Source organism: Leptonychotes weddellii, chromosome 6 (assembly GCF_054177405.1).
Source record: "Leptonychotes weddellii isolate Sample4059 chromosome 6, ASM5417740v2, whole genome shotgun sequence".
NCBI classification, from domain to species: Eukaryota; Metazoa; Chordata; class Mammalia; order Carnivora; family Phocidae; genus Leptonychotes; species Leptonychotes weddellii.
The window spans coordinates 66758704-66778343 of NC_138374.1; the positions used below are offsets into that span (position 1 = coordinate 66758704).

A 19640-nucleotide genomic window follows, 5' to 3' on the forward strand; every position below is an offset into this window, starting at 1 on the left:
AACCCTTAGAGTAATGCAGCTCCTTTTTTTTTTTTTTAAGATGTAATTTATTTGTTTGACAGAGAGAGAGACAGCGAGAGAGGGAACACAACCAAGGGGAGTGGGAGAGGGAGAAGCAGGCTCCCCACCAAACAAGGAGCCCATTGCGGGGCTCGATCCCAGGATCCTGGGATCATGACCAGAGCTGAAGGCAGACGCTTAACAACTAAGCCACCCAGGCGCCCCTAATGCAGCTCTTTTGGCACACTGTATGTGGTTCTCATTTTTTTCCTGTTCAATTGTTAGTTTTAACTAGTTTGTGAGTTCTTTCTCCAAGACAGCTGCCCCCGGGGGTGAGATGTAGATTGTCTTTCTTTGCATTCCAAGTGCGTAGCCCAATGCATGATACATAGTTATACTGTCAGTAAGTGACAATTAACACGCACATATGCACTTAAGAGTTTTCATAGAGCGTTCGCGCGATCTCATTTTCTCCCTGCTACAATCTTATAAAATAGCAGTTACTGCCACCCTATCATTTCCTGCTTGTAGAGTGGTGAGACTCAGGTTAATTATCTTGCCCCGCACCAGTCTGTAGCAAAACGTGACTAGAACTTGGTCTTGACTCCAAATTCCCCGCTCTGGACACCACAACAGGTTGAAACCAGCGCCCACTTCGCACCACGACTTAAACGCGGAGAGGCCACGAAGGCCGCACTGCCGGATATCGGGCTTGGAGATGCGCCCAGCCTCCGCAGCACTTACAGTTTTGGGCTCCGGCAACACTGACTGCGTGGGACCTTGGACTACATCTCCCAGAGAGCCCTGGGGCAAACCCTCAGGTGATTGGTTAAAATGGATCCGCCAATACCCGTGACGTGCTCGTACAGACCAATCATAGGCCGGAAGGGGCAGGACCTCCCACGCAGAGGCTAGATTGAGCGGAGAAACTAACGTTGTAAGGTGTCCCAAAGCCCTAGGGGCTGAGATCCTCGGTCCCGCGCCCCGGGCGCCACGTCGTCCTCCTCTTCGGGTCCAGTCTGCGCCTTTCCCGCGACCCGACTTCGGGTCGCGCGTGTGTGGCCCCCAGCCCCGCGCCGAGGACAAGCCGGGTGACCGGGAAGAAAGCACGTGTTCGAGCGTTGTAGCGGCCGAGGGCGCGCCTGTCATCCCCACGCCGCGCCCAGGTCCCGCGGGAGGTCCCCCGCGCGGCGTGCTGTGCGCGGAAGGCCCCGGGCGCCGCGGGCTCCGGGGCCCTCGGTGCCCCCAGCGACCTGGGCCTCTGAGGCCGGTGCTGCCTGGCGTCGCTCTTGGCCCTGTCCTCCTGTGCAGAGTGCGACTTCCCGGCTTCGCCCCTGGCCTGCGGAGGAGGAGACTCGGCGGCATGTCACCCGCGCTGCCAGAGCTGACGCCTTCCGGTAACGCTGCCACCCGCTCTCCGCGGTTGGGTTGTTTATTGACTCCTGTTGTGGGCTCCTAATCCCTGGGGTAATTTTCCTCGCCACCTGGAGAGGCGCGCCAGGTTTCCTCGCGGGCGGGAGGGCGGCACCTTTGAACTGGCGGAGGGGCCGGGAGGTTCCACGTTGTTCTGCTGGATTCCTTCCCCACCTGCACCCCTTCCTCCCCAGACAGACAGACCATCAGCAGCCACGAGGCACTGCTCTCTCCCCGCGCGCCCGAAACACCTCTTCATGTCAAAGTAACTTTGCAGTTCGGTGCAACGTATTCCAGCGGGGCGCAATGAAAGTTTTGCCCGAGTTAACGTTCTCAATTCAATACATATTTATTGAGCACCTGCTGTGCTCATACAAAGAAAGTTCACGTGTTGAGGGACGGATAAGGAAACCCAGAGAACTATTTAAAACTTACAGGAAACGTTTCTTTTCCAGGGTTAGAGCAGTCGTTCTGCAAACTCCAGTGGCATAGAATCACTGTGTAAAATGAGCAGTGAGTCGTGATGCGGAGTAGCAATCTCAAGTGATTCTGATGTGGATGGCTCTGAGATTAATGAGAAAAAACGAGTTTGGCTTAAGAACTGACAATAATTTCAGCTTTATAATGAGATCTGGGCCTCTAAGGTCATCCCTGGTTAAAATCTGTGGTCAAACATACCCATAAAAACATGTGAGGTATGAGGTAGGAAAAGTAGAAAGAAGAGAACCAGTCCTAAGTAGACAGAGTATAGCTGGCTGTGGGGGAATGAGGGTGTTCAGCTTGGCAGGGGGTGAATACTGAATTCATAACTCAGAAGGAAATTTATCAGAGGTGAGCCAGTGACCCTGTTGATTCTAGGGTTCTGATGTGGGACTGGTAAAATTGTTCTTGAAACCAGTGGAAAGGTGACTGTGAAACATTTTATCACTGTTGCTATAAAAGAAGAGCTAGAGAGGCAGATCATAGAGTTCTTTGAATAATATCTCTGCTTCATGACTTCTTGCCTTTCCATTTAATTAAAAAAGGAAATACGTGATTTCCCTTTCATCTAAATTTATCAGCAGCAGAATGCCTTGGCTAAATGGGGGAAATGCAGAGCTATATATTTTTGTTTTCACTGTGAGAGATGTTGGGGAGAATCTGCTCTGTTAAGAACCTGATTAGTCAGGAATAAACTGTACAGAATGTTCAGTATGCGATGAACCGAATATAGATAAATATGAGGGTGTTTAGGTTATCATTGTTCTTCATGGAAGATCTCAGTGACTGCTCACCTTACCAAGGAAAGGTGAATTGCTAAGGTGGCTTACCCTTATGAGAAGGTTCTGGAGGGGCAGCAGTGATTAGAAGCCAGTGAATGATAACCCCCTACTGGAAAAGCTTGGGGAATACATGAGGATAAGAACAGTGAACACTTAAACCAACAAATCCGGCAGGACGACCTCTTAGTTTCTCTAGAAGGGAAATCTTATCCCCTAAAGGATAAATAAGCATGTGGATGATGTAGAAGCAGGGGATTTTTAAGGGCCTCAGTTGGAGGGGAGTTTTGTATCCAATGCATGCAATTCCCATTTTATTATGTATCCCATTTAATCTCATTTTCTTTTTTTTTTTTTTAAAGATTTTATTTATTTATTTGACAGAGAGAGAGATAGCGAAAGCAGGAACACAAGCAGGGGGAGTGGGAGAAGGAGAAGCAGGCTTCCTGCTGAGCAGGGAGCCCGATGCGGGACTCGATCCCAGGACCCTGGGATCATGACCTGAGCTGAAGGCAGACGCTTAACGACTGAGCCACCCAGGCGCCCTTAATCTCATTTTCTGTTCACAGTTCTCTTGCTCCCACAGGTGGCCTGTTTCCCATATTGTTATGTCTTCATACGTTTCCTTGTACTCTAGTCTGTGTATTTTTAATTTATGTAAATAGTATCTTGGTAAGTTGACGATTTCTGACCCTTTCGCTCAGTATTCCATCGTTATCGTATAGCAGTGCAGTGTTCCCCACCAGTATCCACCACATTTTACTTGGCCATTTCCCAACATTGTCTCCAACGTGCCACTCCTACAAACATCCTCTTCGGTGTTACTGACGGATCAATCTGAGATTTTGTTTGGGAAATACACCTGGGATTGAGATTGCTGGGTTTTCCGCATACTTAATTTCTACCAAGTTCTGCTAGGCTGCTCTCCAGAATGGCTCTGTCCAGCAAGCATCCTGGAGGGTTCAGGTTTTCTTTGGCATTATCCAGTTTTCTAATTATTGTCCATCTACTGGGTGCAAATGCGTATCATCTTGTTTTAATTCACATCTTCGCTCATGAGTTTGAGCATCTCTTCATATAGTTGCTGGGTATTATTTTCTTCTTCCTTGACTATTCGTATCTTTGTAGGGGTTCCTTGTGCATTATAGCTGTTAGTCCCTTTGAGTTTTAGACATTGCAAAATCTTCCCCCAATCCATAATCTGTTTATTATTTTTGTTTATGGTAACTTTCATTTCATAGGAATCCTTAGTTTTTATGGAATCAAATTCATCTTTTTTTTTTAATATTATAGGTTGGGCTTTTTGAGACTTAATTCTTTCTCTATTCTAAGTAATGAAGATATACTATATTTTATTTTTCCTTTTTCATGGGAATATAGTTTTATGGTATGTTATAATATTTAGTGGGTCAAATAACCTCTTTCTACTTTTTCAAAGTTAACTTAGCCTTTTCTGGACTTTTAGTCTTCCACATAAATTATAGAATATGTTTGTCAAATTTCTAATAAAAAATCAGATGTTTGGTTTAGAGTTTAAAAAAAAAAGCTTTGATTTCTTGCATATATGATGACTCCTTTCACAAGATCTCAGAACTTGTATATGTGGGGGCGAGGTTGTTTTATGGTAAATACTAAACTGTCTTAAAGACCAAAAATAGTTTATATTTCTGGATTGAGAAGTGAATACCATAGGGACCTCATGGGAAAGTGCTTAGATTTTTTATGAAAATGGGAGGAGGAATAGAGGCATGCTTTTCACCGTCAGACCTGCAGTGGGTACAGACAGACCTGCAGTGGGTACAGACGTGCGAATCTTCCCTAAGTGCAGAGAGAAGGAAAGTAGCGTAAGCCAAGCTGTAAGAGGATTATGAGGTGGAGGGTGGGGTGAATTTTGGAGCTCCCAATAGAAGACTTCTTTGAATGGGATTAGGTAGAATCTCCTACAGAGGGAGAAGGATTTGGAGCTAAAAGAGAACAGGTCTGGGACAGTAGATGTGGGCTGTGTTGAGGGTATCCAAGAAAAGCTGACCAAGGAGGAGGCTCCATGTTAGGAATTTTCAGGGACTCCAATCACCATAGTTTCTGTGGCTTTCCAGTAGTTCTTAGAAACCTTTTTTTTTGGGCGCCTGGATGGCTCAGTTGGTTAAGCAACTGCCTTCAGCTCAGGTCATGATCCTGGAGTCCCGGGATCAAGTCCCGCATCGGGCTCCCTGCTCGGCAGGGAGTCTGCTTCTCCCTCTGACCCTCCTCCCTCTCATGCTCTCTGTCTCTCATTCTCTCTCTCGCAAATAAATAAAATCTTTAAAAAAAAAAAAAAAAAAAGAAACCTTTTCCACACATCTTTTCCCCCTGGTTTTGAAAGTCAGATTTTTCACTTTCTTTGAAGCAGGTGTGAAGAAAAGCCTGCAGGATGAGATTGAAGCCATTCTGCAGGAGAGGATCATGGTGCTGGATGGAGGGATGGGGACCATGATCCAGCGGCATAAGCTAAGTGAAGAAGACTTCCGAGGTCACGAATTTCAAGATCACGCCAGGCCGCTGAAAGGCAACAATGACATTTTAAGTATAACGCAACCCAATGTCATTTACCAAATCCATAAGGTATAGTATCCGCCGTGTCTCCTGTTCTCAGTCCATTATCCTATAAGCCGCTCCGCATATTGAGGGCTCTAGAAGGTACAGAATAAAGAGGTGATTTGTTCACAAAGAAGGCGTTGGGCACAAGATAAAGGTCTTGCACTGCGATGAGCATTCAGGATAAGGAGATGAGAAAGGTAGTTTGTCTGCCTTCGAGACAGTTAAACTCCAGTGAAAGACCATAAAAATCTTGGGCAAATTGGGCTTTTCACATACACTACTTTACCTAAGTCACCACAACAGTCCCGATAAAGAAAAACCAAAAGGTGGTGGTTATTCTCATTTTGAAGATTTGGAAGTTGAGACTCCCAGAGCCTAATGTTAGGGAGACTTTCTCACTTGAAATCCTACGTTCTTTCATTCCATTTTTCTGTCTCCAATAAAAACGGTTAGCCGGCATAAAGAAATGAGGAACTGGGGGCGGTAGGTTTTTAAAATTTAGAAATAAACACAGAACGAAATTGTTTGATAGGTTATCATCATAATTTCATAGAATTACAACCAGAAGAGATATTGAGGTGATTGAATCTGTTTTCCTGGTCTGGATTCAGTTAGGACAAAGTGTATTTACCAGTGAAGTGAGAAAGTTTTATTTTCTGGAGAAGGGCATTGCTGTAGGTGTGTTCAGGCTCTTCTTAAGGAAAAAAAAAAAGTCATTTAAACAAATCACTTTGTGATTAAATGATCCATCGGGAATGGAAGGGATCATTCTCTTGCGTGGTCAAGACTTTGTTTTAGGTTACATGCAGAATGGCGTTCATTTGAAGAAAAGCTAAGAATGCCTTTCCTTTGCTCATAATGGGAATTCTAGGTCCTAGATGATTGAAAATTGGTCCTTGGAAAGGTGTGGTTCTGCCAGAAGAATGGTAACTAAGTGTTTCTGCTAGGCCTTGAGAATATGTAGTTAAATCCTATTATAAAATCCTAGTCGATTGGGAATGTCATCATGGGTATGAATTGCTTGGTATGGTTACAAATACGCTTTTTTTATTAAAAAAAAATTATTTATTAGAGAGAGCACAAACAGGGAGTGGCAGGCAGAGGCAGAGGGAGAGGGAGAAGCAGAAGCAGGCTCCCCGATGAGCAAGGAGCCTGGCGGAGGGCTCGATCCGAGGACCCTGGGATCATGACCTGGGCCGTAGGCAGATGCTTAATGACTGAGCCACCCGGGTGCCTCCCATATAGGAGGCGCTCAATAGAGGAAAGAATCCTTGCTCTGTGTATTAGGTAGGCATCTAGATGGAACAGTGAGGTTCCCATGATAGGTACATGAAACAAAAATGGCTGTAAATACAATAAAGTATACCTGGGTGTCCCATTTCTGGGGGCGCATTTACTAGCTGGAGATATGGAGAGCATGTCGTGTTCATGGATGAAGAAGGTAAACAGACTGTGTTTTTTTCACACATGGCTATTTCTAGTGGAGCTAGTGACCACAGATCAGATCCCCTGGTGTTTAATTTTAATGGAATTGTCCAAGTTATATTTGTAATGTAGGTGCCTGACAGTAAGCTGCTTTGGTGGTAATGTAAATGTCTGACATCAGGCTTTGGATTGCCAAGATATCCATTTCAGAGACATCTCTCTTGTATTAAACATGACGCTGCTACTCGCTGAACAACTAGATAGCAGGCTGCTCCCACCCATGAGTTCCACTCTTGGAGAGACCTGGATGACCCAGACAACTGACTGTTCTCATTTTTCCCTTTCCACACCCTGATCCCCACTCTTCCGTTTTAAATTCAGCAGTAAAGAGTGAAACTGTGAAACCCTAGGTGCCCCATCCTTGTACCCCCCAAGAAGGCAGAACCCCATGTCTGTGCTCAGCACCCCCACCGCCCATCTGCCCCTCGCCCTTTGAAGCATGGCCCTGGGCATACCTGTACCCTCCAGGACTTGTGAGTAATACACCTTTTTCTCCCAAAAGTTCCCATGGTTGTGGCTGACATACCACAAGGGCTGGTGTCACCACACCTTGGGCTCTGCCCAGGGAAACGTGTTTGGGAGCTGTCCGCAGGGAGTGCGGGTGAGCACCTCAGGCATTGCTAGCCCATAGCAGCTCTCTCAGGAGACAGAAGTCAGAGCCTCTGTTAGCATCTACAAATGCTGTCCTTCACGTTCTCCTTGACTCCTGACAGCGTTCTCCATGGGAGAAGTGAGGAGTAGAGAAATTCAGTAGCATGCCTCAGATCACACGTTTTTTAAACTGGCAAGAATAGGTTTGGAAATTGGCAAGAATAGGTTTGGAATAGGTTTGGAATAGAGGGACGTCCTGCCTGGAGTCCACAAGTGAGGATATTGAGCCAGGAGAAAAGGCACAGAGAGAGGATGAAGAGCTAGAAGAAATCCCTACATACTTACCTGTAGAAAACTATACAGTATGGAAATTTTCAAATCTACACAAAATTGGAGAAAACTGTGAACTTAGAAATTTTTTTCCCTAATTGTAAAGACAATACATGTTTATTGCTTAAAAAAAAAGTAGATAATAAAAGAGGGATGCCTGGGTGGCTCAGATGGTTTAAACATCTGCCTTCGGCTCAAGTCATGATCTCAGTGTCCTGGGATCAAGCCCCACATCGGGCTCCCTGCTGAGTGGGGAGCCTGCTTCTCCCTCTCCCTCTGCCCTGCTGCTCCCCCTGCTTGTGCTCTCTCTCTCTATCTCTCTGACAAATAAATAAATAAAATCTTAAAAAAAAAAAAAAGAAAATCATAAAAGAGAAAATCAAAACCAGGACATATCAATACCAAGACATAACTACTATCCATTCACATATTTTAACTTACATTTTAATCTAGTATTTATATTGGGATTTTAAAAATTAAATTTTAATTATATTCCTTTGTACTGTTTTATAATTTGCATTTTTATCTGTATACATGAGCATTAAATATTCTGAAACATGGTTTAATAACTTCATAATGTATTCTAGGTATATATTATTAATTACTTAACTAATTCACTTATTCCTAAGCATTAATGTTGTTTCCAGTTTTTCTTGTTCTTTTTTTTTTAATTTAATTTGCTCTCATAAAACAAAACCCATAGATGAGAATAAATTCACTTTTGACCACTACTCCAAATTTCTATTTTTTCTCCTGAGATAACCATTTACATTAATTGCTGTATGTCTTTCCAGATTTCTTTCCAGATATGCGTACATATATATGTGTATACATACTTACCTGTAGAAAACTCATACTGTTGTATACATGCATGCTTTACACTTAATGGTGTCCCATTTTACATATCAATCAATTTTGGTTTCTACTCAATATTTTTGGAGATCTTTCCATGTCAGTATATGTAGCTATACACAATGTTTTTAACTGCCACAAAGCATGTTATAAAATGGATACATTCTAGCTTATTTAGTTTTTTCCAGTGGTGGATATTTAGGATGTTTGTGACTTATTATAAATATGTGTAAATCTTGGTTTTCATTTCCCAGCTATTTTGTAAACAGGTGTTCATCAGTTGGGGAGGGGTTGGGTTTAGTCACTATTGGAAAATCAAGGGAGTTGAGGGATTCCAGAGTGTTCATCGCATTGAGGTTGTGGAGGTGTCGTCCAAAGAGTGAAATGAGGAAGATGGGTTTCGAACAGGGAGGATAGGAAGGCACCGAGATCCTCAGGGTTCTAGAAGGAGTGCCGATCTGGCTCAGAGGGACCCGCAGAGAGAGAGACTGAAACAATTACGGGCAGGACTGGGCTCTCAGACGTAGAGCCGTTGCCAGTGGGGATCAAATTGTGCTGAGGCTGGAGAGCGCCATCCTGGGTCAGAACTTGTGTCATCACACAGCCATGCCATGGAGCTGGGTTCTAGTACTTTCCATGAGAAACTGGAACTCAGGGTTTAAGGAACTTGATTCCATTCACCCAGCTTAGCATGTGAACTGTGTCTGAATTCAAGCTCTGCGTTTGTTTATTTATACCACATTCCTCTCTCTGAAAGCCTTGCATCTTTTTGCATCTCTGGCCTCTAGTGCAGGGCCTGCGCTTAGGGAGCAGTCACAAGGTGTTTGGTGGGGATGAACAGATGTGTTTATTGCTGGGCGACAGGGGCTTTGAAACTCCGAGCACTGACATTGCTATCTCGTTGCAGGATTACTTGCTGGCTGGGGCAGATATCATCGAAACAAACACTTTTAGCAGCACTCACATTGCCCAAGCAGACTATGGCCTTGAACACTTGGTAAGAATGCCCTTGTTCTCAAACTAAGATGTTTCTGGGCATTTACTGCCTTGATAGTTGCTGGTGAGAAAACCATCAGACGCTGCAGCGTCAAGCTGATGCCTGTGGTCAGACTGGGAAAACGCTTTGAATCTCTCTGCTTATGAACACAGCAGACCATTCGTTTCTAACTGATTTCTTTTATGGGCAAGTAATCAGGTAAAAATGATACTTTTAAGCAGTGGCTGCTGATAAAGGCGCAACGATCAGCTGTGTGTGCACCCTTTTTATGACCTGGGTGGCAGGTTTTTTTTTTTAATTGTGGCAAAACACGTGTAACATAAAATTGACCATCTTAGCCATTTTTAAGTGTATGGTTCAGTGGGATTAAATATATTCATGTTGCTTTGCAGCCAGCACCACCATCCATCTCCAGAACTCTTGTCATCTTGCAAAACTGAAGCTCTGTACCCATTACATTCAGTAACTCCCCGTCCTCCCCACACCCCCCTGGGCCCCAGAAACCACCCCTGTACTTTCTTTCTCTATGAACTTGACTCCTCTAGGTACCCCACGTAAATGGACTCATACAGTTTTTGTCCTTTTATGACTCTTAGCTTAATGTTTTCAAAGTTCACTCATGTTGTAGCAAGTGTCAGAATTTCCTTTTTAAGGCTGCATAATGCTCTCCTGTATGTATGTGTGTGTGTGTGTGTGTGTGTGTATTACATTTTGTTTACCCATTCGTTTGTTAGGGACACTTGGGTTGATTCCACCTTTTGGTGATTGTGAACAGTGTGGCTGTGAACATGGGTGTACAGAAAATGTTTGCATCCCTGCTTTCATTTCCTTTGAATATATACTCAGAAGTGGTAATTCTGTTGCCTTTTTTGAGAAACCACCATACTGTTTTCCACATTGGCTGCACCATTTTATATTCCCACCAGCAGTATGCAAGGATTCCAAGTTTTGTACGGCTTTATTGACACTTGTTATCTTCTGTTTTTTCGTTTTTTGTTTTTTGTTTTTTTTTGATAGTAGCCATCCTAGTGGGTGTGGGGTGAAGGATCTGGTTTCTTTTTAATCAATATGATGCTCCTTTTTCAAATTTTGTAAAATGTGGATGATGAGAGTACATAGTAGATGCTGCCGTACCCATGTCTGTGTGGGATTTTTCCAGACGCATGCCTCTGTTTTCATGCAACACTGATTTCTCTCACGATGTTGGGACTTTGTGAGATCTCGCGTCTTTTGGGTTATCAAGGGAAAATGATTAGTTTTGTGTGATTTAGGGCAGGAGTTGGCAAACTTTTTCTGTAAAGGGCCAGATAAGTGAATATTTTAGGCTTTGTGGGCCATATACAGCAACCACTCAACTCTGTTATTATAGTGCAAGAGCAACAGTAAACAATATGCAAACGAATGAGCTTGATTGTATCCCAGTAAAACTTTATTTATAAAACTGGCCTAGGCTAGATTTGCCCTGGGACCTATAGAGTTTGCCAACCCCTGTTTTAGGATATTCTGGTTTTTTTAATTACCACGGTGTATAGGATCTGAGAAGGGCTCACGAAGACCACAAGTCTAGCACCTTCTAACCTGTTCTGGGAAAGGGTTTCAGGAGGCCTATGAACCTCTTTAAATTGTAGGCATTATTTTGTGTGTATGTGCATACTTTTTATTTCCTAATGAGGGGGTTCATGGCCCTTTACCAAATTCTAAAGAGGCTAATAATCTGCGAAAAGTTCGGAACCCCTGAGTACAACCACTGTACAGAGAAGGAAGTCAGGGCCCGGAGAAGTGGCTAAGGGAACTGCCCAGGCAGGCCCTGAGAGAGCTGGTCCTCGAACCCCCGTCTCCTGTCTCTGAAGCCTGTGCTTTTTCCATTCCTGTGCTTTCTGTGATTCGCAGAGGATTTAACTGCATCAGCTTACTCTTTGACATACCAGATGTCCAAGAGATTGCCCTTTTTCTAATAGTTAGCTCATGGCTAAGGGGAAGAAGCTCAGAGTGGTTCTCAAGGACTCTTGGCTCTCCTGCTTCCTTCTTGGCTAAGATTTTGCTCAGACCTCCTATTAATTCACTCGACATTTCCTTACTGAATAAAACTGGGTTTTATAAGGTCACGAATCCCTAATTTATTGGGTGGAGGGAGAGAAGTGCTAGCTAACGTTTGTGTTGATGTGTAGGCCTACCAGATGAACAAGTGCTCTGCGGGGGTGGCCAGAAAGGCAGCCGAGGAGGTGTCTCTCCAGACAGGTAAGGCACGGCTGCAAGGATGGCTCCTTTGAGAGTCGCAGCTATCATGTGCTGTCGTCATTGCGCTTTTCCCTTCCATGACAAGTGGCCCACCAGCAACACTTCAGATGCTGTTTCGTACCTGTGGGTAGGTGACTTCTTTGCAGTTTCATAATCAAGCCCTCCCCGGTCTCTCTGAATTGATTCTGTCACCCTGGGTTTTGGGCTCAGGGTTTCCTCTACTGCGGGTTCCAGCTTCACTTTGTAGCTATAGTTACTTTTTCTTTTCATAGTTATAGCTTCTTCGCGTGTTTACAGCTAAGGTGATTTTTCTCCTTTTGGAAGCACATTCAGGTGACAGTTGCCTGCTCTAGTTATGTTGGTTAACATTAAGATATTTGATGTTCTCAGATATCTTTGAAGCTACCATCGTCCTTGTGATTGGCTTCTGTAGGTGAAGAGCCATTGCCTTTTGAGCATGTTCTGTGTCCTATCCCTAATGTCCTTGAAGGCTCTGTGCAGCACACACAGGAGTGTGGCATGAGACTCAGCCTTGCTGGAACATGAAAAGCGGCCTCTTGAAATAACTACCCTCCTGGCTGGCTGCCATAACATGACTTGGGCGCCAGCTGGTGGGGAGGCTCTGAGGGAGGGAAAGGAATAGAAGAAATATATGGAGCCCCTTAAGATTTGGAAATGTAAAATTATTGCCAACAGGGGAAAATATAAAGCAAAATTGCTAGGAAGTGAGGCACAGCATACTAATGAAGAAAGACCGAAGCAATTTATGGGAACTCTGCCTCTGGGAGATAGTGTTTAAATCCACGGATGTGCATAGACTGTTACCCCAACAGAGTCGCGGGTCAGAGAATGTGAAACCAGCGAAAGCAGGGAAAGATAAGGACATTTTTCTTATACGCACATTATTGTTCAGCTTTGGGCAAGGTAACCTGTTCAAAGGCTGGGTTATCAACTCGTTGGTAATCTTCACCACTTAAGTTGTAAAGCGTAACCCAGGTTACTGAGTGGTTACCATCACCAAAGGTGATGAGCCGTGTACCCCCGGCTTCAGTTATGACATGTAGATGAACCTAACTTTTGCGGCTCTTTTAGAAGCACCTGGACTCTAGCCCGGAGGAAAGGTTATTAAAGAATTATTAAAAGAGTGCTTACAGTAAGATTTGACCAGTTTCATATTTTAATTTTAGGCTTTATAATTGTTAATCCTGATCTAATAGTCTCCCCCCAGTGAAGGGCCTGCAGCCCGATACTGGAGAGCATTTCAAGTTGAACATTACTGTGAGGAGCTTTTGTAGAATCTGTGTTAGGTTCAGGACCTTCAAGATTCCTTAAGAGTAAGGGGAGGTAATTTATCCAAACATGGCTGTGGAGATAAAAAAGAGTTACTGAAACGCTTTGAAGCCCGATAGGCGAGAATTCAGAGTCTTTTGGATTGGCTTGGCAATCAGCTGTACACATCCCTGTATTTCATAATTTTCCCGGTGGGGTCCGGGATAGTTCCTATCCTCGGATACACATTTGCAGTCAAATCTGTGCATTGTCTCACTGAGTGTGATAAAGACTTTAAAGAGCCTCTTGTTGGTCCAGGAGAAGTCGTTTTCTTGTCAAATGAATTAAGAAAATAATCTGTGCTCTTGTATTTCCGAGTTGTGGATAAAGGATTATAGACCTATGTTCTAGGGGAAAATCTTATAGCCTATTGAGTCACAACAAAAAGGTCAAGCTCTTTAGAGATTTTTACATTTGTTTTTCTTTTCCCAAAGGAATTAAGAGGTTTGTGGCAGGAGCTCTGGGTCCAACTAATAAGACACTGTCTGTGTCCCCGTCTGTGGAGAGACCAGATTATAGGAACATTAGTGAGTATTGTAAATAATCTTTGACCTCCTGCAAGTACGTCTGTGTTTCAGTGATCTTAAAATCTGTAAAATGGGACCAATAATAGGCTCTTCCTCAGGGTTATTGTGACTTAATGGACATAAAGGGCTTATAATGGTCCCTGGAATGTAGTAAACATCTAAATAAAAAGATGTTGTTATTATTACTACTTTTATTATTTCAAATGTACATGGTATTGTGATCATGCTTCTTTATCACCTGAGGAAAGGAAACTAATCAAGAGAAAGCTTTAAACTGAGAAGTTGAGCAAATATGGACACTAGGCCTTGGTCTATTATGGGATAACCCACTGGGCCCCCATTTTATGTCAGAAATCACTCCAAACTATATAAACATACTAGCATTGTTGACATTATAAACTAACGTATAGAAACATACTTACATTGAGATTTCATGAAAAAATCTAGATAGCTAGGTCAATTTCTTAAGCATCAAGACAATGAAATACAAAAAATTAAACTTAGCTGAATAGTACTGATACTTTGTATGGTGAAGAATTTTGTGTAGATGACAAGTTCAGGCAAGTATGGTTTGTAGGTTTTTGGTTATAGAACTTTCCATGTGGTGATATCATAGTTCTTCACTAGGGGTTGCTCATACTGGGCTTATGCGTGGTCGATGCCCTCTTTGATCCAGGCATGACCACGAGGGGCTAAGTTTTCCTTTCTCTTGTGCTGTATACAGCAAGCATAAAGGTACTACTTGGGTTTTCCTATTGAATATCCAAGTCTTTGTCTTTTTTTCATTGGGAGGTAAATGGGGAGAGGGATGACCTCTCAAGTGGAAATGGACAACTCAAGATGTTTCTAACAAAAATTGTACCCAGGAATGATTGAACACTTTGGTTTCAGACTGAAATTGCCCTTCAAGGCAGGTTTTCTCTCAGGCAGGAGTGAAGTCCACAGGACTGAAGCCTTTTACCACAGCCAGTGTGAGAGAATGTGACTAGACCTGCCATCTTTCCAAGTCAGGGTGATGTGTTTCTCTACTTGTTCCTCGCACTCATCCCTTAACTGGACTGATTAAAACCATTCCTAGGAAGAATGATGTACCTTGAAGGTGTTGAAAATAAGGTACAGGGCTCATTAAACCATGTACCTGCTCACTCACTCATTCTTGGCTCATACGTGGGATGTGGAGGTTGTGTGGTAAGTGTTTAGGAGTGACTGTGTTCAGTCTACAGGTTTCATTAACATCAATGCTCCATTTCTTTATTTGGTTTCTCACAAAAGGTGATGTCCTTAAATTAAGCATTAGAAACCAGCAATAGTTAGCTGACAGGTGCCAGGCCTGAACATAGCATGTCCTGATCATTGAGAGGATTTTTATGACTAGATGCGATTTATTTTTTGCAGCATTTGATGAGCTCGTTGAAGCATACAAACAGCAGGCCAAAGGGCTTCTGGATGGTGGGGTTGATATCTTACTCATTGAAACTATTTTTGATACCGCTAATGCCAAGGTGAGTTAAGGGAGATGAAAGGGACAGCTGGGGTGGGGGCTGTGATGAGTCCCCCAGTGGGGCGAGAAGCCATTGTCAAAGTTAAATAAAAGTCTTCTGTTCCATTCTATTTTTGAGCATTTCTAGTTGAGGCCAGTGGGATGAGAAAAACCTCAAAAGATTATCTTTTTAACTTTCAAAAGCATTTTTTTAAATTATGAAAGTAAATACACATATAGCTATTAATTAGGTGCACATAATGCAGATGTAGTAAATATATATACATGGTTCTAAATTTAAAATGTACATAAATGTATGGAGTGAAAACTAAATATCCTTCCTTCTCCTATTCCCTGGGCATCAACGTCTTTCCTGGGTCAGCTATTACCGGCGTGGGGGTCCTGATAGAGATGCTACGCAGGTAGAGGAAAGTGTGACATTACATTCTTTTGATTATTGAGGGACAGGTTGTCCCCGTGACACGTCAAATTTATTTTGGAGTGAGGAATGTGGTAGAGATCTAACTAGGTACTCTTTTTCTCTAAGGTTTACCTAGTTTTCTTAACACCATCTATTAAATATCCTACCATTTCCTAGTGATAGGAATCGTGTACCGCCCTAAATTCAGAAGTGCATCTGGGTAGAATCTATTCCAGTCATCTGTTTGATGTCACACTCCTATCCTGCTATTTTCCGTACCATTGCGATTAAAATACCTCTTGAATAACTGGTAGGCTTTCATTAACTTCCCTCACCCTCTATTTTTCCCCCAGAATTTTCCTGGTTATTCTTCCTCATTTACTTTTCCATAAGATCTTTAGGATCAACTTGGCTAGTTCTTAAAAAAAAAAAAAAAAAAACTCATATTGTTGATTTAATACCTTTCTATGCGAAAGAAACCCACCATCCCCATGAAAGGAATACATTAAAGACAGGTTGCATTCTGACTTCAGCAAATGATGAAAATGTGCACGTCTTCGAATCAGGAAATACAGTGATCAAAAGAAGGAGAAGATGTTCCCTGGAACTTAATGCATCACGGGCATGCACTGAGTTACTTAGCATTAGTACCTACACAGCCCATTCTGAGCTCACTCTAATTTGCACGGGAACAGCGTGTGCTGTTCATTTCTGTACCTCCCGTGTATCTGTGAGGATGTGGATGGTGGAGCCATTCTTATTCATCTATTTTTAATTTTGACTGGGAGAAGGAAGAAAGAGCATAGCTCTTGAGCTCCTCTTCGGAGAAAATATTAGTTTGTAGGTAAACTCTGAGCCAGCATCTGTTTTGTTTCAGTAGGTACTGTGTTCTCCTCGAGAAAAGGGTATCAGTATCGTACCTTACAGAGAGGATGTGTGTCTGTCCCAGAGTGTGCAATGTTGATCACATCTAGAGAGGTTTTGGAAAAGGGAGCATTCTCATCAGCCAGTTAGACTGACCGGGGACACAGTCTCTCAGAAATAAAGATGTTCTTTTTCCCACTGACAGGCTGCCTTGTTTGCACTCCAAACACTTTTTGAAGAGGAATATCGCCCCCGGCCTATCTTTGTAAGTTCTAAAATTTGCATGATGATTTTTGTCTTTTATTATTAATACTGTCAACTCGAGGGTAGGGTTTTTGTTTTCCTGGCATAGGAGAACTAGCTGCAGTATCTTTAAGGAACCACCCACTTCAGCTTCCTCTGTTCACCTTCCTCCTACTGGCAGCTGTAAACCAGTAGCTGTCTCAGCTCTGGAAATGCAAAGAAGGTGAACCCAGAAGTGGCTGGTGTAAGGCAGGCTATTCGAAAGAAGCCTGGCTGAATTGGTCCCCTGAAGTCAAAGGCTTCGGGACTCCCTCTGATAGGGGCCCCAGGAGAGGTGGGCTTGCATGCTGACTGAAGTTCCCAGATTGGATGACACCAGCCTGCAAGTAGACAGACCCCCGGGAGAGTCCCAAGATTGCTTGGTGGGAAAAGACTAGAATCAAATCAAGGGGTGTTAGACGAACCAGGGGAAATATCCAGGACAGCCTGAGGTCTCTGGTAAAGCAAAGCCTTCTGCGATGGGACTGGATGTGTGAATTCTAAAGCTTTGTTGGTCATTGCTTTTGCCTCAGTGACTCCCTGTTTTCTGTGTTTATGGCTTCCTGACTCCTCCCCACAATCCCTTTGCCTGTGTCCTTTCTGACCATGATGAAAAGTGCTTTCTGTGGGAGAGTTCCACACTCCCCTTCCTCGTAAAAGAACAGTTTTCTGTTTTTATTTCATCTTTGTGTCCGTGTTCTTAATTTGAGCCTCTGTTGTTGACTGAGTTTACTTTGTTAATTCAGATTTCAGGGACAATTATTGATAAAAGTGGGCGAACTCTTTCCGGACAGACAGGAGAGGCATTTGTCATCAGTGTGTCTCACGCAGACCCGCTCTGGTAAGTGATCATTCTTTCCTTGACCCCATTCCTTTTAGAGGGATCTTTTCTCATGGCAACAAAAATCGCTCCTGCGTATTTCCACTGAACCACCCGCATGGGATGTTGGATTTCTGGGAAGTACATTCAGACTTTTCTTAAGGGTGTCAGAAGACCCCTGCCTGAATGAGTCAGTTTGAGGGGGCTGGGCAAGTGCTCCTGCCCCTTGGATCAGGCACACGGTTGGCTGTTTGTAAGTGCGCCCCTCACAATTTAAGGCTGTGCTTGGCTCAGTCGTAATGCTGCAAAAACAGTGCTTACGTTCCTAGGGCAGGGCTTTGCCAAGTGTTTTATCTCCATGCTTATGGAGCAAACAGAAGCAGTCCAGCTTGGAATAAGGTGGGAATTCTCAAGCTCAGATTTTTATCTTTAAAATTAACCTGGCTTTGGGGCGCCTGGCGTCAGTTAAGTGTCCGACTCTTGGTTTCTGCTCAAGTCTTGATCTCAGGGTCCTGGAATCAAGCCCCGCGTCAGGCTCCACACTCAGCAGGGAGTCTGCTTGAGATTCTCGCTTTCCCTCCCGTTCATGCTCTCTCTTTAAAATAAATAAATCTTAAAAAAAAATTCACCTGGCTTTTACATTCTATTTTTCTTGTCAGAAATATTTTAAATTACATACCATGAATGAAACAGAACCTCCAAGAGTATACACTGTTGTCATCTGTGCCTTTTCCACACATGTACTGATCTTCCTGCCTGAAAGCTGTGCCTGCCTCCCCCACCCCCCCAACACACACACACACACACACACACACACACACACGGAGTCATGCTCTGCTGGATCCTGGCTCCTTCCTTCCTGGAAGCTGTGCCTGTCCCCGCCCAGCACACACACACACACACACACACACAGTCATACTCTGCTGGCTCCTTCCTTCCTGGAAGCTGTGCCTGTCCCCGCCCAACACACTCACACTCACACACACACACACACACACACAGTCATGCTCTGCCGGATCCTGGCTCCTTCCTTCCTGGAAGCTGTGCCTGTCCCCGCCCAGCACACACACACACATACACACACACACACACACACCTTGTTAGCTTTTAAGAATCCTCTCCAGGGTCTTTTCCAGGGAACTCTCCCTCTGACTAGCCCAGGTTGATGTCCTCAGAGCACTCTGTTCACTTTATTATAGTCTTTGCCGTAAAAATAATAGTAATAGACATTTATTGAGAGTTTGCTGATTTAAGTGCTTTATGTGACTGACTTCTTTTAATTCCAGCAACAACACCTTGAGCTGGGCCCTGCTGTTCATGTCCTCATTTTGATGAGAAGGGGACAGAGATGCTCGGAGGTTGTGACTTGCCCAGCGTGCAGTCAGCAGTGGGTCTAGCATAGGGGCATGCTCACAGCCATGGGCTCTACCACTCTTTATCAGTTATTTGATATTGTTTTTTTTTCATGTTCTAATGTTTCTAATTTCATGACATGCCTTACAGTTGAGTTAGTGTGGTTGTGTGATTTTTTTTTTTTTTTTGAAGATTTTATTTATTTATTTGACAGAGAGAGACACAGCGAGAGAGGGAACACAAGCAGGGGGAGTGGGAGAGGGAGAGGGAGAAGCAGGCTTCCCGCCGAGCAGGGAGCCCCATGTGGGGCTCGATCCCAGGACCCTGGGATCATGACCTGAGCCAAAGGCAGACGCTTAACGACTGAGCCACCCAGGTGCCCCGGTTGTGTGATTTCTTAAAAGCTGCTGTTAATTTAGAGTGCATTGTTATCCAGTTGACTGGGCCTGATAATTAAGAAAGTAACTGTATTGAACTGGACTGTGATTGACCCCTTAACAGCTTATGAGCTTTTCCAAAGCAATCTCTTCATCATCTTTATGTCTCTAGTGCTTAACAGAGTCCTTGGCATGTAGGATGGCTACAGTAAATGTTTAACAGGAAAACTGGGGATAGGAAAATGTAGGGGTCTCTGAGGACAAACCTTATCTAGTTTACTTTTGATTTTTTTTGTCTTTCCTCATATATTTTGAGCATTCCTCCTTTTATTCTCTTGCTCTCTTCCCCACCCCCTTTACTGAGTCTTAATTCGTGATCTGGTTGGAACCCTTAGATGTGTAGATGAAACCCCCTGCATTGCCTCAAGTGTCATGTTGCTCTTTA

General features: G+C 43.7%; 1 protein-coding gene across 3 annotated transcripts in view; it reads left to right on the forward strand.

Moving 5' to 3' along the window:
• The first annotated feature begins 894 nt into the window (after positions 1-894).
• Positions 895-19640, forward strand: part of MTR (5-methyltetrahydrofolate-homocysteine methyltransferase) — a 93277-nt gene continuing 74531 nt past the window's right edge. For 2 of the 3 annotated variants that reach the window (XM_081824329.1, XM_081824327.1), the window contains exons 1-8: positions 895-1397; positions 5059-5273; positions 9415-9504; positions 11673-11742; positions 13506-13598; positions 14994-15100; positions 16569-16628; positions 17392-17486. In XM_081824329.1, the coding sequence (XP_081680455.1) occupies positions 1364-1397; positions 5059-5273; positions 9415-9504; positions 11673-11742; positions 13506-13598; positions 14994-15100; positions 16569-16628; positions 17392-17486 (764 nt within the window). In that variant the 5' untranslated portion in view covers positions 895-1363. The remainder of the gene's footprint in view (positions 1398-5058; positions 5274-9414; positions 9505-11672; positions 11743-13505; positions 13599-14993; positions 15101-16568; positions 16629-17391; positions 17487-19640) is intronic. The other variant, XM_081824328.1, reaches the window with a different exon arrangement.